Source organism: Vulpes vulpes, chromosome X (assembly GCF_048418805.1).
Source record: "Vulpes vulpes isolate BD-2025 chromosome X, VulVul3, whole genome shotgun sequence".
NCBI lineage: Eukaryota > Metazoa > Chordata > Mammalia > Carnivora > Canidae > Vulpes > Vulpes vulpes.
In genome coordinates, this window is record NC_132796.1 from 8,241,212 (window position 1) to 8,258,752 (window position 17,541).

Consider the following 17,541-nt stretch of genomic DNA (forward strand, 5'->3'; position numbering starts at 1 on the left):
CAGAGCGTGGAGAACTGGCAGTTCAGGACATCAAAGCCTCAAAAGCTGGTTTCTAGGCCAGTGTTAATCCAGTCACTACAGTACTGAAACACTTTGTATCCCTCAAAAGAAAGCAAAAAAAAAAAAAAAAAAAAAAAAAAATCAGCACCCTCTTTCCGGTCTTGGAGGTTTGCTCTTCAAGAGTCTCCCAGCACTTGCCATTTGTTCATAAAATCTCCTGAGCCCCTGGAAGGCGCAGGGACGTCCTAGTACCAGTCTCACAGTACTTTCCCCCTTAGGGGAGTTTTCAGTGCCTTGCAGCGGAGCTTGAGCAGTGCTGGGGGCTGAAGCTCCAGACTGGAAGCCGAGACTCAACACGTTAACGACCTGGTTAACGACTGGTTAAGGATCTATCCGCCTCACTCCCGGGGCTCACCCGCTGTCACTGGAGGGCTCCCGGCCTGCCCCCTGCCCGTGCCAGCCCAGGTGTGCCCAGGGCCTTCGTCATTTCCCCGCCACCCTTCGGCCGTGTAGACCCGACTCCAGCCCGACGTCCTCCTGGCGCAGCCGTGCTGAGATGGCCTAGGCCCCGCCGCCGGTGCCACCGCAGCCAGGCGCTCTCCGGGTGCCTCCCAGCCCCGGGCCGGCCAGCGTCACACCGTTCCCAGGCGCGGGAGGGGCCCTTGTGCAGGACGCCCACGGCCACTGGTCGCCTTCCCGGCCCGCGGCCTTGGCCGAGCCCCGGGGGACCCGCGGAGACGCGCGCGGCGGGCGCGCGCGCCCGGCGGCTCCGAGGTCCGGCCACTCCGCGGGGCGGGCCGAGGCGGGACTGAGGGCGGGGCGGCCACTGCCTCCGCCATTCCCCGATCCCTCCCCCCCACCCCCGCCACTGCGCGCCACCTCCCCGCCCCCACCCCCCTCCCCCACCGCGCGCGCTCCGCCCGCCCCGGAGCCTCGCCCTCCGCCACGATGAGCAAATGAGCGCGAGCGAGGGCATGAAATTTAAATTCCACTCAGGGGAGAAAGTGCTGTGCTTCGAGCCTGACCCCACCAAGGCGCGAGTGCTGTACGATGCCAAGGTGCCGCCGCGGAGGGACAGGGAGGCGGCGCGGGCGGGGGGCCCCGGGACGGGCGGCGATTGCGGATGCGGGTGCGGCCGGCGGCGTGGAGCAGGGAAGTGGCGGGGCCCGGCGCTCCATGCCGGCGGCTCCTCGGCTCGCGCCGCGCCGTGCGTGCAGCAGGGGGCGCTCGCGGGACGCCGCGCGGGGGAGGCGGGGCGCGGGCGCTTCCGTTTCCGCCGGTTGCGGGGCCACGCACGCGCCCTCGGAAAGTTGGCGCGGGCAGTGTGGCGAGGCTGCGGCCGCGACGTCTCCTGGCGGGGGCGACGCCAGTGAGGGCTGCGCTCTTGGAGGTCGCTTGCCGGTGCGTGCTAAGTCTGCCGCCGCGGTGCGCGGTCCTCAGCGGCAGCGCCACACTCCTGGCCGGCGACTGGCCACGTCACTGCTCGGCGGCACCAATCGCAGCCGGGCCAGGCCGCCCGGAGGCCGCGACCTTCCGCCCGAGGGCAGTGTTGAGCCGCCGCTTTCGGCCCTGCGGCCTTGGAGCCTTTAGGTCTTCAGACCCCGAGTGGCGCCCGTTGCCCATCCAAGTTTCGGGGACTGACAGGAGGTAGAGGGTAACTGAGTCGAGAATATAGCTCCTGGGGTCTGGATGACGAATAGAACCCCCGGGGCCCCAGATGCTTCTGGGCGACTCTGTCCTCAGGGGGACCCCAGAGCGTCTGGGGTTTGCAAGTTTTAGGGCTCCGCTCCCGCAGCCTGTGGCTGTTTGCTGTCCCACCTTTTCCCCGCCTCGACCCTCCCTGGGGGTGGCACGCCCCACCGTTTGCCCCAGATGTTCCCTCAAGGGACCCCGCTGGGAGGGGTGGCCTGACCGGCCAGCCGTCCTGGCCCCGACGCGGTTGACCTAGGGCGACTACAACTCCCAGAGGTCTCAGGGCTGCAGCTCCCTTGTCTGGCCTGGACTCTCTTCGTTAGTGACAAATCGGTCGGCCAATGGCTTCGGAAGCTGAACTCAGTCTCTGTATCAGAGACCAATCGCGAGGCAGTTGGAGGGATGTTTCCTATTTTGAGGCATCCACTCAGGAAAAAAAATGGAATTGAAAGGAAAAATGTTTCAACCCTGCTTTCAGTCTAAAAAAGGACAGAATGCTTTCTTTTCTTTAAAAAGAGATCTATGATCTAGTTTTTCTGATCTGCTTCCACTATTTCTGTATGATCTGTCATTTGTGGACAATATTTCCTGGTTTCAGATTGTCGATGTTATTGTTGGGAAAGACGAAAAAGGCAGAAAGATCCCAGAATATCTGATCCATTTTAATGGTTGGAACAGAAGGTGAGTGTACTTGTTACACGGGATTGAAAATTGATCATCTTTCAGCACAGGAACATTGCAAAGTTATTTAAGTTTTAGAAGCACTTGTAGAAAAAGCTTCACTTCCTGTTTTCTGCTCTTTTATCAAACCTTGCCTATTCTGAAGAATGATTACTTTTAATTCAATTATATTTGAATTCTCTATGAGTAAGTCTGGAAACCCTGGTTCTTTCTGTATCTGCATGAGTTCCTTTTTAGTTTATCTGCTTTTTGTGATTTTAAAATGTTTACATAGTTTTCTAAAACATAAGTACTTCTGGGACATTTCTGTTTCTGTGAGGTGCTTTTAGTGTTTGTTTCATATCAAATGAAAATACCGAATTTTACTTACATCCTTTTCCCTTTTTTGTTTGATTAGCTGGGATAGATGGGCAGCTGAAGATCATGTCCTTCGTGACACCGATGAAAATCGGAGATTACAGCGTAAATTGGCAAGAAAAGCTGTAGCTCGCCTGTAAGAACACAAAAATCATGACATGAATGTTATTCAGTGTCTTCTCTCTTGTGGGCACTTGACGGAATGAGCACTGGGTGTTATTCTATATGTTGGCAAATTGAACAGCAATAAAAAATAAATTTATTAAAAAATAAAAATAAAAACCTCCCAAGTTGAGAAAAGAATGTCTTCTCTCTTATTGTTTACAGTTTTTAAAATATAAAAGTAAAAATATGACAAACATGGCTTGTTAACTTTGTATGTTTAAAGTGTGTTAGTGAAGAATTGTTTTCTAAATGCTGTATTTTTAGAGCAGTTGCTGTATAATCTTCTTACGTGGCAATTAACATTTATGTTCTAGGATTTAATTATTTTTAGGTTCTTAGACATCACTGTTGTTGTATGTCGTTTGTACTTCAAGATCCTGATCAGTCAGCATCAAAATTTATTTTAGTTGTGCATATTTTCTTTCAGGAGAAGCACAGGAAGAAAGAAGAAGCGCTGCAGGTTGCCTGGAGTAGACTCTGTCTTAAAAAGCCTCCCTGTTGAAGAAAAAGATGAAAATGATGAAAACTGTGAGTGCTTGACTTCATTTTCTCTGGCTAAAACAACTTTCACCTAATCCTTTTACACCACAAGATTGAGGGGGAGGATTCATTGCAATTACAGACAGGGAAAAAAAACCCCAAAAATGTTACATGTAACATTTGCAACTTTAGTTTTTGACAAAGTATCAATCAGGCCAACTGTAATACCTCAGCAGTCTTGGTCATGACCACTGCCTTTTCAGCCAGTGTCTTTATTTGTACTAACTCCTCATGTTTTCTTCTTGGCACTTCCCAAGCCTTGGCCCCAGTTATGAAGGCAACAGAGAACCATAGAATCCTAGGTGACTAAATGCTTTCAGATCATTAACTTGTGTGCGTTTTGCCTTCATTGAAATTGATGTTACAATTCTCAAAATAAATTGCTATTCTGAAAGGTACAGTATTTGTGTTCAGCATTTAAAATATATGCAGGACCACAGTTGTTGCCAGTAGTAGGACACATGCTCTACCTTAAAGAATTATAATTGTAAACATTAGGAAGGTATATGATGCTGGTTTACCTGATAGTTTTTGTTTTCCCTAGCAATAAGCAGTTCCTCTGATGACAGTAGTGAAGAAAAGGATGAAGAAATAAGTGAAGAAAGTGATATTGAAGAAAAGCCGGAAGTGGTATAAAGTTTCTATTGTAAAAACACTGTTTTTGGCATATATTTAGTGGTAAAATTATGTGATAAAATTCTCCAGTTGCAGATCATTTTGTAAAAATGCATTTTTTGACCATATATTGTAAAGTTGCACTTGATCTTTAAAGGAAAATAACAAAAAAATAAATAAAAATAAAAATTTAAAAATTTAAAAAATTTAAAAATAAAGGAAAATAACCCCCAAAAATAAAAAATAAAAAAAATAAAATAACCCTGATTTATATAGTTCTCATATTAACGTCTTGGTGGCTCTTATTACCCATAAAGTACTTTCACAAATCCTAGTTCTCTCCTTCTTTCCATTGACGTCATGAGCTTTATTTTTATAATGGTGATTGGTTTTTAAATCTTGTATATCAGAGTCTGGCATCTTCTGCCTGCCTTCAAAGTTAGTATAAATCTCATTTGTAGACTTAAAGGAGGAGAAACAAAATTAGCATTTGCAACACGGTTGGTGCCCTGAAATTTTTACCTTTTGGCCTTTAATGCACTTTTCTGTGGGACATGTGACCTCACTGTTGAGGATTAACTGGGTTTGTCTCATAGTAGGCTCTCATGTGTTAGTCTGTATCCTTTGGATATTGACCTTTCTACCGTTACAAGTAGTTAAAAATGAAATTGTGATGTTGCAGAAGGAAGAACCTGAGCTGCACACAAAAAGGGAAATGGAAGAAAGAACAATAACTATAGAAATCCCTGAAGTTCTGAAAAAGAAGCTTGAGGATGATTGTTACTATATCAACAGGAGGAAACGGGTATGCAGAGAGAATACATAAGACATAGATTTGTAATAGAGCTTTCATTTAGCTACATTTTACAGTCACAGACTCAAACAATCGAGAGCCTTGTAAGAATGAAATTCATATCTAAAGTTTTGTACTGAGTTCAGGTTCTAGAGTCCTCTGACAATAATGCTCTGCCACTGACTGAATTAAGGCATGCATAGTCTTTCCCAACCTTGGCGATCCATTAGAATCCTCTGGGGCACTTTATCAAACTCCTTATGCCTTGGCTTCATTCGAGAGGTTAAGACACAGGGCACCTGGGTGACTCAGTCTGTTAAGTGTCCCAACGCTTGAGTTTCAGCTCAGGTCATGATATCCAGCCCCGTTTCAGGCTCGGCACTCAGTGAGGAGTCTGCTTAAGATTCTCCCTCTCCCTCTTCTGCTCCTACCCACATGTTCACTCACTCTCTCTCCCTCTCTCTCTTTCAAATAAATAAATAAATATTTTAAAATAGAGATTAGGATGTAATTGATCTGTCATGGAGGCTGATTGTGGACACGGTCTCCCCAGGTGGCTGTAATTGATCATTAAGATGTGACTCACTGCTTATATTTATTTTTAAAATTTATACTGTGATCTTCATGGGGATAGGATTAGTAAAAGCAATCAAAGAACTTCAAAGCATATTTTATTTAAAAGATTCTCTTCAAACAGAATTGGCTTCAGAGTTGAAAAATTTATGTAGCTAAGAGCACTGTTCTTTGGACTATATGGTCTATACAATGAAATGTATGCATCCAATGTCTGTATTTTTATTAACAGTTAGTGAAACTTCCATGCCAGACCAACATCATAACTATTTTGGAGTCCTACGTGAAGCATTTTGCTATCAATGCAGCCTTTTCAGCCAATGAAAGGCCTCGTCACCATCATGCTATGCCACATGCCAATATGAATGTGCATTATATCCCAGCAGAAAAGAAGTGAGTTGGTGGGTGGGAGGGATTGATGTCTCAGTGGCTCTTTGTGTATTAGAGAAATGACTTCCGTTTAGAATAGGTGACACACTTGTTGCTGTACTATGGAATTCATTTAATGTATTACTCAACTTATAAATAATTCACTTAATAACAAATTTATTTTTTTTTATTTTTTTTTATTTTTATTATTATTTTTTTTTAATAACAAATTTAATATCAAAATATTGTCCCTTTTTCAAAGTGCTCGATAACTATTTAGGTATCTGGTCTGGATATATTAAGTGTATGCACTGCCTAAACACCAAGACCAGTTTTTTTCAGTGATACAGTATAGGGAGGTAACTTTGTCCTTGAGAAGCACCAGAATGGGCAAATCCAATTTTATCAAAGCTTGCTTACAAACAGGTTTTTATTCAATCAGGATAATTGTGTTAATAGCCTTTCTTGTGCATGTGACCCAGCTGGATTGGAGTCAGACATGTAGATTGTTTGATTCAAAACAAATATTGGGAGTAGTTCATCAGATCTGACTCCTTTGGCTCCCAGTAATTGGGATCTGTCCATCTTCAGCAAAGGCTGCTTGGGCTCCTCGTGTGGCACTGAATGTTTTCATTTGTGTTCAGCGTGGTAAATTAAAATTACTAGTGTGCTTTTTTCACTTTATATTATAGATCAATGTTTCCATTTAATTTTTTGTTGCCAGCATCTACAAACTCCCTGTATTCTTTACGTGTAGATGCAAGGTATAGTGTTTAAAACTCTGCCTTATTGAAAACGTGCAACTTCATTATGACATTTTGGAAAGCATTTATTGCATCTCTAATCTTTTATTCTCCTAGCGTTGACCTTTGTAAGGAGATGGTGGATGGATTAAGAATAACCTTTGATTACACGCTCCCACTGGTTTTACTGTATCCATATGAACAAGTTCAATATAAAAAGGTCACCTCATCCAAGTTTTTTCTTCCCATTAAGGAAAGTGCCACAAACACTAACAGGTAAGTTAGACTGCCTGCAGTTTAACTGTCAGATATCAGCAATCAAATAGTTGACTCTGTCTTTGAAGGTTTCCATTTAATGCTATGGGACCAACAGATTTGGAGGAAGAGATTGAAAAGTGGAGTTTTTTTCCTGGGTAAGCTAAGTCATTCACTTTCACATGGCTCTGAAAGATTTTACCAGGTGAAGATTCCAGTGTGAGAATTTGGTTGGATTTTGAGGAGCTAACCTGTCTTTCCAAAGACAAATGTGAAGAAGGCACAGGCTGAGAAGAGGGCAAAAGGTGTGGATTTGAAGGTAGCTCCTTCACTTACTGGTTGTGTGACTCACGGAGATGCCTTGTGAGCCTCTTTCTTTTGCCTCTGTACAATGGAAAGAGCATCTGCCTCCTTGGGTAGTTATTAAATTAGAAAGTTCATGAAGGGCTGGCCACCTTTTGCCTTCAAAGGTTAGTTCCTTTCTTGCTCTGCTTTGTCACTAGTTTCTTTTCCTCAGTCACCAAGCATGCCCAAATCTCTATTGTTTAGCTGAGGCATGAGGGGCGGAAATCCAACCTGAAGTCTATACCTTCCCTGAAGTATATACACATACCTGAAGTATGTGCTACTTCCCTGTCTTACTATATTTTTTCCTGTGAGAGTGGCCTGTTATCATGATTTCCACTTCTTCATCTGCTCTTGCCTACTTTACGATCTGCCTTTGTCTGCCACTGCTGCTACTAACTCTGCTCCCCGAGAGAGGATATTAACAACTTCCTGCTTGCTACATGCCATGCTTTGGCCGTCTTGCCCCTCCATCCCCGTCTCCCTTCCCAGCTCCTTGCTCCTGGTTCTCTGTCTGCCTCATGATCATCTCTTTTCAGCCCGCCAGACTGTCCCATTGGTTTTACCCTATGTGAGTGGCCTGTGCAACTCACTGGGGACCATTGTTGATATCCCCATGCCCTACTCCAAACCTCAACGTTGCCAACCTCCAGAGTGGACTGTTTGTTCCACAAAGCTGGCTAGATGATTGTGGCTTTTCTTTCTAGTCTTGTGAGTAGTTACAATGTGGTGAGATAACATAGTATCCTTACTCTCTGTATTAAAAAAAAATGCACCGAAGTATAGTTGATAAAGTGTTCCATTACTTTCAGGTGCACAACTCAGCATTGCACAATTCTAAATGTTATGCTATGCTACTCACCCCATGTGTAGCTACTGTAGTCTTATTCTCCTGACCAGAGTTTCCCAACCTTGGCCCTATTGGTGTTATGAACGAAATCATTCTTTGTGGTGGGGCTGTCCTGTGCATTGTAGGTTGTTGAGCAGCAGCCCTGGCCTCTATGCACTAGATGCCAGTAGTACTTTGCCAGTTGTGACAACCAAAACAGCACTGTCTCCAGATAGTGCCACTGTCCCCTGGCAGAGCAAAGTGACTACCAGTTGAGAACCATTGCTACAAAATAAATACAAAAGGGGTATCGCAGTCTTTAATGCCAACATGCCTTGCAGAGTTATCAAGAGGATTTAAATGATTGAGTATGTCTGGCTACTCCTTAAGGGAACATTGTTTTGCCACGTTTGAAAGTAAAAGTTTATAACCTGGGGTCAAGAGGATTTTCTGTTCTGTCTGAAGGAGGACATTTAAGAACTGCTCCAGGTTTTGCTGAAGTTCTGTGGGCCAGGTGTCTGTACTGCTGTCTTCTCTTCTGTAGGAACCAGGAGGAGCTCTCTCCAAGCCCACCTTTGTTGAATCCATCCACACCACAGTCCACGGAGAGTCAGCCCACCACAGGTGAACCAGCCACCCCCAAAAGGCGCAAAGCTGAACCAGAAGCCTTGCAGTCTCTGAGGCGGTCCACACGCCACTCTGCCAACTGTGACAGGCTGTCAGAGAGCAGTGCCTCGCCTCAGCCCAAGCGCCGGCAGCAGGACACGTCCGCCAGCATGCCAAAGCTTTTCCTGCACCTGGAAAAGAGTAGGTCCATTCTCAGGTGCGAGAAAGCCATTCACTCTGTGCTTGGCCTGTGCCAGCCAACGCTTTCCTGAAAGGAATCCAGCTGACAAAAGGGGCCAGGACAGGACTGGGGACAAGTGCATGGTTATACTCAGATTCACCCAGTGAGCTTGTGAAATCCACTTAGGAGTTTGGCTCCAACCGAGGCTCACAAGCATTTTCCATGTGGCCTGGAGACAGAGCAGTAACCACACCTTCAGCTCTGCAGTTGGATGCTTCGCACCTGCTGGTTGAGTTCTGTGTCATGGGTCCAGTAGCAGGAGCTTCCCATTCCCTCCCCCAGCCCTAACCTGTCACTTTGCTTGGCAACCACTTGTTACTTCTTGTCCCTATGGATTTGTCTCCTCTAGGCATCAGTTCCTATCAGTAGAACTACACAGTAAGTGGTCTTTTGCCTGTGGCCTCTTTCACGTAGCATAAGGTTTTCAAGGTTCATCATGTTGTAACATGTATCAGTACTTATTTCCTTTTTGTTATCCAAATAATCCAGATACTGTCTTTTAGGATAAGAAGCCTTATTGTTAAAGATTAATAACTTTTCTGCTATTTGTAACTGTCTTCTAGCCATCTTTAAGTCAGTTGCTATGTGATTTACAAGGGAATAATTACCATCTTTTCCTTTTGAAGAGACACCTGTGCATAGCAGATCATCCTCGCCTGTTCCTCTGACCCCTAGCAAGGAAGGGAGTGCAGTGTTTGCTGGCTTCGAAGGCAGAAGAACTAATGAAATAAACGAGGTGAGGTAAAGCATTGGTGTTGCTGGTCATCCCCAGGGAGTCCTTCCTTCTATGGTTGCTTAAGTCCTGTGGGCAGAAATCAGGTTTCCTTAGAAACACTATGTTGCTCTTGCTGTGGATATTAACAAAATGTTTCATGTGATGATGTTTAATACTGGTTTTGGTTTCTAAAATGAGAAAATCATTAGGATTCCAGCCTTGTGCTTATGGTTGTTTTAAAAGTGAGCACAAGTATTGAAATATATGAGTGTTTCCATTTTATGGAACAGCGGTCAGCACACTTGTTCTGCAGAAGTCCAGAGAATAAATAATGTAGGCTTTGTGGGCCACATAGTCTCCTTCAAGACTACTCAATTCCAAAAGCATCCTCAGATACTAGGTAAATGAATGGACATGCTGTGTTCCAATAAAACTTTATGGACACTGAAATTTGAGTATCAGATAACTTTCATGATATGAAATACGGTCTTTCTTTTGGTGTTTTTTTTTTCAACCATTTAAAAAAATAAAATTCCTTGTTAATGGTAATAGTTGTAACCCATCCCTTTGAGGGCATACAGCATGTCAGCATTGTGCCAGGCACTTGACCTAAATCACCTCAGATTTTCTAGGACAACTTTGCCACCAGGTTTCCATTTAATAAATGGGGAAACTTTTCATTTAAAAATTCTGTTTTGAGGTGCCTGGGTGGCTCAGTGGTTGAGCATCTACCTTCGGCTCAGGGCATGATCCTGGGGTCCTGGGATTGAGTCCCACATTGGGCTACCCATGGCGAGCCAGCTTTTCCCTCTGCCTGTGTCTTTGCCGTTCTGTGTCTCTCATGAATAAATAAAATCTTTAAAAAAATAAAAAATAAAAATAAATAAAAATTCTGTTTTGGGGGCACCTGGGTGGCTCGGTTGGGTGTCTACATTTGGCTCAGGTCATGATCCCAGGGTACTTGGGATAGAGCCCCACATCTGGGGTTGGGGGTGGGTCCCTGCTCTGCGGGGAATCTGCTTCTTCCTCTCCCTCTGCCACTCCCCTTGCTTGTGTGCTCGCTCGCTCTCGTTCTCTCTCTCTCAACCAAATAAATACAATCCTTAGTAAAACTGAAAATTCTGTTTTTAAGTCAAGTTAACTGATGTGTAGGTAGTGAGTGTTTCAAGGTTCAGGAGATGACTTAGTCTGCTAGGATATTATGTGAATCTCACCTAAGAGGTAGGATTTCCTTGTTTCTGTGCATAGGGGAGATGGCTATATGAGGGAGAGACAACATTTAATGATGAGGGTTGGCAAACTTTTTCTGTAAAGGGGCAGATTGTAAATAATTTCAGGGTTGTGTACCATATAGTCTCTTTTTGAGATTATCCAGCTCTGCTGTAGCATGAGAGAGGTATAGACCACTTATAAATGAATGGATATGGCCATGTGCTCCCAAAATTTATTCATGCGCACTAGTAAATTGAATTTCATATGATTTTCACGTAATGAAATATTTTTCATGGGATTTTTTTAACTTTATTGATTGATTGATTGATTGATTGAGAGAGAGAGAGAAAGAGAAAGAAGGAGCAGAGGGAGAGGCCGACACAGGGAACCCGACATGATGCTTGATCCCAGGACTCCAGGATCATGACCTGAGCTGAAGGCAGATGCTTAAATGACTGAGCCACCCAGGCACTCCTATTCATGTGATTTTTTTTTAACCATTTAAAAATATAACAATCATTTTTAGCACAAAGGTGTTGGGCTGTATTTGGCAGAAGGTCTTAGTTGGCTGACCTGTAATAGAAAAGCTAGAAAATTTAATTTGTTTTATAATGACACAAAGGGTAGGTTAGGAAATTCCTAGCAGGAGCAGTCCCTAATGCCCTGTTTTTCAGACAAGACCCTGCAGGTACTACTAGGGGAGTCCTGTTTCTTTTAAAAGGCACGTGAATAATTCCGGCAAAACCATTCCCACCCAGGTCAGCAGTGCGAGCCCACCATCTAGTGGTTATAGGGTACAGCTGCAAGCTCTAGTAGAATAGCGTTTTTAGTAAATGGTTGGAGGGTGCAATAGGCTCTTAACAGTGACTCATGAGAACTTACTGAATTCCACCTTCATGAGTGCCTCTGTCTCAGTGTATTTTAGTAAAAGCTCTGCATCTGAATCACCTGAGACACACTGCCAATTTTGTTCACTGACTTACTGCATCAGGGTAGGGCCTGGATGCATACATTTCTATTGAGATTCACAGGTGGTTGTCTGCACACCCCAGTTGATAATCCCTCTGTTAGAAACCTATTTTCCCCCCATGAAATTTATCTTTGGTAAATAGAAGGTGATATACTGCATTGAAATGCAGCGTTGAGTAAGTGAGGTGGACTGGCCTGCTAACTAGCCAAATGACCTGCTTTGGGGGTGCCTGGGTGGCTCAGTGGTTGAGCATCTGCCTTTGGCTCAGGGCGTGATCCCGGAGTCCTGAGATCGAGTCTCACATCGGGCTCCCCAGAGGGAGCCTGCTTCTCCCTCTGCCTGTGTCTCTGCCTCTCTCTCTCTCTGTATCTTTCATGAATAAATAAAATCTTAAAAAAAAAAATCCGAATGACCTGCTTTTGTACACATCTGTGTTTCATGGTTCCAATGATTGCAGATTCCCCTACATTAACTTCAGATATCAGTGTCAAAACAGTTTCCAAGCTTCAGTTGTGTACACCACAGATTGAGGTGCTGGGCATGGGATAAAGATGTTGAAACCAAATCCCTACCCGCAAGAATCTACACCACAGATGGGTAGGGTGGGTGAGGCCAGGGCTGAAGCAGGGCTGAAGCTTGGCCCTCCAGCATGGAGCCATACAGAACCATGGTGAGACTTAATAGCTTCTACAATTTCATTTTGTTTAATTGAGGACATCATCCCTTTCTGGGGTGGTTTTGGCATCCTTCTGCTTTGTCTTGTAGAAGATTTCCTTTGGCCTTACTATTTCCAGACTAAACTTGACAGATCCCAAAAGGCAAAGCAGCAACTCAGTAAAATAGTCCAATAATTTGCTGAAGTATTTCTGTGGAGGCTCATCAAAGGGCTTCTAAATACAACTCTCAACTTTAACAAAAGCCCAAAATCTACCCACAGTTCTAAAATTGAGAAAGAAGGAAAATCAGTTACCAGGGTTAAAGTCTATTTTCATTTGATTCAATGGTTTAGTTTCCAGAGTGAATCAAATATATCAGGAAATTAGGGAATCTTAAAACAATGGTAATATTACTCAAAACATGTTTGAGTTACTTTTTCCTATTTCATTCTCTAATATATTTAGCGTGATTTCCAATAAAGGAAAAGAGACAAAATGACCAGAACAGTTACAGCTAATTTATAGGTAATAGCTGTTGAGAATTAGGAAATCAAATATTTCCTTAATCTAATTTTAAGTCTCCCCTCCCCCTACACACATACTTTATTTTTATAAGCTTGGGCTTATTTTGAAGGAGAGCTATATTTTTTCCTCTACATACAGTTTGTTATAACTTACGTGATTAGAAGTGTCTCCATGTTGCCAAGGAAGGTGGATCCTCATGTGATCGATTTAAAAGGCAAAAATGTTTTGAAAAAATCATAGCAAGAAACAATAAGATACATGTTAATATATAATCTATATGGAAAACATACCTTTATCCTCCCAAACCAGCCAAATCATAATTCCACCAATAAGAAATGGACATTTAACATTTTGGTATATACTTCTTGGTAGTTTTTCTATGTATTTACATAGTAGTTATATACATGACATTGTGTATTTTTTCCAAGTGTCATATTGAACTTAGTTATTTTGTAGCTTGGTTCTCTTCACCATAATGCCTTATACTCCTATATACGGAGATCATGGGAAAGTTAGAGAGGTGGCTTTGGAAATTCTACATTGGTTTGTCGTTACTGTTTACTCCTATTTTATGGTCCAGCTGTGAAACAACTCCTGAGTTGACAGAAGGACAGGAAGCTGGACAGTGAGAATGTGACACTCGATTTGAGACTGAGAACCTCAAAGTATTTCTGCTGGGATTCCAAATTTTGAAATATCTCAGTAACAGTGTTAAGATATAATAACAAATTCAATTCGTGCTTTTCTCAGGTCCTTTCCTGGAAACTCGTACCCGACAGTTATCCCCCGGGTGACCAGCCACCTCCACCTTCTTACATTTATGGGGCACAACACTTGCTACGATTGTTCGGTAAGAAATCCTGGTCCCTGCTTTCTTCTTCCTTTTTTTCTCCCCCCTACTTTGGGCTTTTTTTAATTTATTTTTTCAGTACTCTCTACACCCAGTGTGGGACTCAGACTTACAACCCTGATATCAAGAGCTACAATTTTCTGACTGAGACAGCCAGGCACCCCTCCACTTTGATGTTAGCACCCCTGTTAGTTTATGCACATCTTGTGGTAATTTGGAGAGTCTAAGAAAAATCAGTGAAGAATGACCTCTTAAAAGGAACTTGAATGATCTTAAATTTCATAAAAATTGTGTTTGTACCACTATACTGTGTTCAGTAAGAGTTTTGGTTATAATGGAGATATTAATTTCAGTTTGAATAGGATAAGCAAGGACCCTCAGTATGTCCTGCTCATTGCCAGAGTCTGCTGATAATAAGTGGCTTGGGTTTTATTTTTAATGCAGTGAAACTTCCAGAAATCCTTGGAAAGATGTCCTTTTCTGAGAAGAATCTGAAGGCTTTACTGAAGCACTTTGATCTCTTTCTTAGGTATTTTAATTTTTTGTGAAAACTTATCTCTGCTGCTTTATGTATGACTTTTCTGAACTTCTCCATAACAGATGTGGAAGCTAGCTCTGTGGTATTTTAAATAGTAGCAGTATTTATTAGCTAAGTATGACTGGTTCTAACCGTAATTGTAACATTGGGGTTTTTTAGCTGTTTTTTTTTTTTTCTGTAACTTACCTGGTTTCTGAGTCAAGAATATTCTTGTATAGAGGTAAAATAAAATTTTACGTCACTAGAAGAATCCAGTTGAGTAACCATGTGAATAAAAACTTAATTTTTTACAGAAGTGATTGAGATTGATAATAATTTAGTTTTACATTTTTTATTTAGAAGTGCCTTAAGTATTAGACTTTTCTTTGTTGCATGTACATAAACTAACCTAAACATTAGCATTTACAGGTTGGATTTTTGTGTTTAGAGTTAAGATAAATGACCAGTAGTCCACGCTGACAGTTTGTAAACTCAGAGAAAGGTATTGTTTCCTTCATCTGACAGAGCCAGTTATTAAATCTTAGGATCATTTGCCCTGAGGCTCTGCCCCCTATTCTTTGCACCATGCTACGGGCCCCAGACTCACTTGTGCTTGTGGCCCAGCTCTCTCCCATCCAGGTGTCTATTGACCACTTCCTCTCCTTGGTGTTCAAGGCTGCTCATCACCCTGCCTTACTCAGCTCATTTATCTACCCGATATTGTCTTTTCCTTCTCTTTAGGGGGGTACCTTTTCCTTAGAGTCAGGCTCCCACCTGCAAGAGCTAATCAAGTAGGATTTATCAGTGTGGAAATCATTTTTTGGAGTTTTTAGGGGCTATTTTTATGTAGACATTTTGAGTAAAGTGTCCATGAGTGAAATTAGACTTTATTACTCCTTATTAGAAACACATATGAAAAATATACTCTTCCTTTCCAACCTCCCCTCAAACGCACAATTTTATTTGGCATAAAGATTGTGTAGACCAAAATCTGATAATGCCGATAAAATATGAAGAGTAGCTGTGAGTTAGCATTAGGAGAGCCTGCTGATGTTGAGGTATGCCCAATACAAAATTGAGTTTTAAGGATTAACTTGGAAAGATTTACAAATACAGTAGTTGGTTTAGAAAATGTATCCAAAGACACTGACTAGAGAATCATTGGCTCAATAATCACCTTAAAAATGGCACAATGGGAAGAAGAAAAAGAGTTAGCTCTCGAATGAACTTTTACTCGGTTTTTACTAAAGGAAGGTATTAGGTTATCTTTACATTTTTAGGAATTTGGACAGGTGGAAAGAGGCTGGGGGGAACAACCATGAAACTAATTAGCTTACTGGTTAATATGGCCCATGTGAGAATATTTTAGCCCCCTGTGGCGAGGTCTTTGACACTTCAGATACAAGATAGCATCTGCATAACTGAACTTTTGAATGACTGGCCTCATTGTAACATCCATCATCTGACATGAGTCAGCCTTGTTACGAGTTTTGCTACTATAAGCTGAGACTGTAACACCTTTTGGAATGGCCAATTAGGACCCAAATACTCTTTACTATTTATACTATTCAATTTTGGTTTAGCTTAGCCTGTAGAAAGTATTGGAAATTTCTCAAGTGACATTTGTTGAGTTTATAAGGTTTTTTATTAAAAAAATATTTTTAAAATATTTTATTTATTTGAAAGAGAGCATGAGCTTGCGGGGGTGGGTGGGTAGTGGCAGAGTGCAGAGGGAGAAGCAGGCTCCCTGCTGAGCTGGGAGCCCAACTTGGGGCTCGATCCATGACCTGAGAAGGAGGCAGATGCTTAACCGACTGGGTCCCCCAGGAACCCCGAGTTTGTAGTTTTTTCTAGTTTGTTTTTATAACAGGAAAATGCAATAGTCTTCAGAGCCCATTTTTGCACCAAGTGTTTGTATAATGAAGCCTGCCACCTAGTGGAATTTAGGTTCTATTTTTATTTGTACACTTGATAGTGAAAAGATCCTGATGAAATGGTAATTAATAAATGGTAGAAGCCATAAATGCGCAAAGCAAGTGATCAGCATATAGAAATCAAGATTATATTCATTTTTTTCTTTCAAATACTAAAAAAGAGTGAAATGTTAGAGTGGTTGCCAGTTAAAATCTTGCTTGCTGGTGTTTGGTCCTCACTGTAAGGATCATCAGGGCTGTTTTCTTCTTTTCCCAGGTTTTTGGCTGAATACCATGACGACTTCTTCCCAGAGTCTGCCTATGTCGCTGCCTGTGAGGCGCACTACAGCACCAAGAACCCCAGGGCAATTTATTGAAGTTTTGGTGGTTCTGGAAGAACAACTTCTCTGTCTAGCTTTGTGCTCTAGGGTTCCCAGTGAATATTTAGGGAGATGGTGGACCTTCTTTACAGAGCTGACATGACACCCACCCTGGGGGCTCTGACCGAGGTGGGCCCATTTGTTTGAGTTGCTTACGTACTGTAGTTATTTCTGTTAAGGTTTACTTCCTAGGTGCCTGAACGGCCTCCAGCATGTGACCCTTGCCACCATTCATGTCATCTGTGACAGCAGGAAAAGAACAGCTGTGTTCACCATGGAGCGTTAATGAGAATATGTGTTGGTCAGGCTGTTTCAGTAGCTGTTGGAGTTATTCGTTAGCAATAACCACATTTTTTTAGTTATTTGTTAGCATTAAGCAAAATTGTTTTCCAAATTGTTTTCATTCTTGTGATGAGGCTCAGCAACTCTGTCCAACAAATTTTAGTTTTGCTTAGAAATTGCAAAGTAGTCCCAAAAGATTTTAGAGGGAACTGATAATGATGGCAAAAGAAAATTTGCAGTCACACATTTGCTTGTTACAGTTCCTTTTCTCCAAAAATCTTATTTTTGGTAATCTAAATAAAGTGTTGCCTCTCTTGTTTGAGATTTTACAGCTATACTTTGTTGTGTAATGTTATGGTTCCCTTTCTGTAAAACCTTATTTTTGGTGATCTAAATAAAGTATTGCCCATCTTGTTGCAAAGAACCAGGAGTTTTCACTCTGGCCTTGTCCTGTTTCTTTGTTGCAGAGGAACAGTGAGAATATCTGTTGACTCATAACTTTTTTTTTGTTTTATTTTGTTTTAACTTTTATGCCCTTTTTTTTTTTTTTCCTAAGGCCTTTTGTTTTCTATCCCTCTTTCATTTTGCCCCACTTGGTGGCTTGACCAGAAGGTGGCTAGTGGGAGTCGGTGCAGTTTTTTTTGCTATCTTGCTGCTGCCCTCTGAGGTGGTCTGAAGCCAAGACATTTATGCTTGTCCACTATTACTAGCTGATGG

The 17,541-nt window shown here is 42.6% G+C and overlaps 1 protein-coding gene across 4 annotated transcripts; it reads left to right on the forward strand.

Annotated features, from left to right (window-relative positions):
* Positions 1-782: 782 nt before the first annotated feature.
* MSL3 (MSL complex subunit 3) lies at positions 783-17,245 on the forward strand. Of its 4 annotated transcripts, none has more exons than XM_072743796.1 (13): positions 783-1,058; positions 2,291-2,373; positions 2,771-2,866; positions 3,323-3,423; positions 3,980-4,065; positions 4,733-4,855; positions 5,649-5,809; positions 6,646-6,804; positions 8,502-8,764; positions 9,431-9,540; positions 13,633-13,732; positions 14,177-14,261; positions 16,440-17,245. In XM_072743796.1, the coding sequence occupies exons 1-13, from the start codon at positions 957-959 to the stop codon at positions 16,537-16,539; spliced, it is 1,569 nt and encodes a 522-aa protein (XP_072599897.1). In that variant the 5' UTR covers positions 783-956; the 3' UTR covers positions 16,540-17,245. The 4 variants fall into 4 exon arrangements, with proteins under 4 accessions (XP_072599897.1, XP_072599896.1, XP_025871079.1 ...); XM_072743795.1 differs by lacking the exon at positions 783-1,058 and adding an exon at positions 1,100-1,401; XM_026015294.2 differs by lacking the exon at positions 783-1,058 and adding an exon at positions 1,318-1,654.
* The last annotated feature ends 296 nt before the right edge of the window (positions 17,246-17,541 follow it).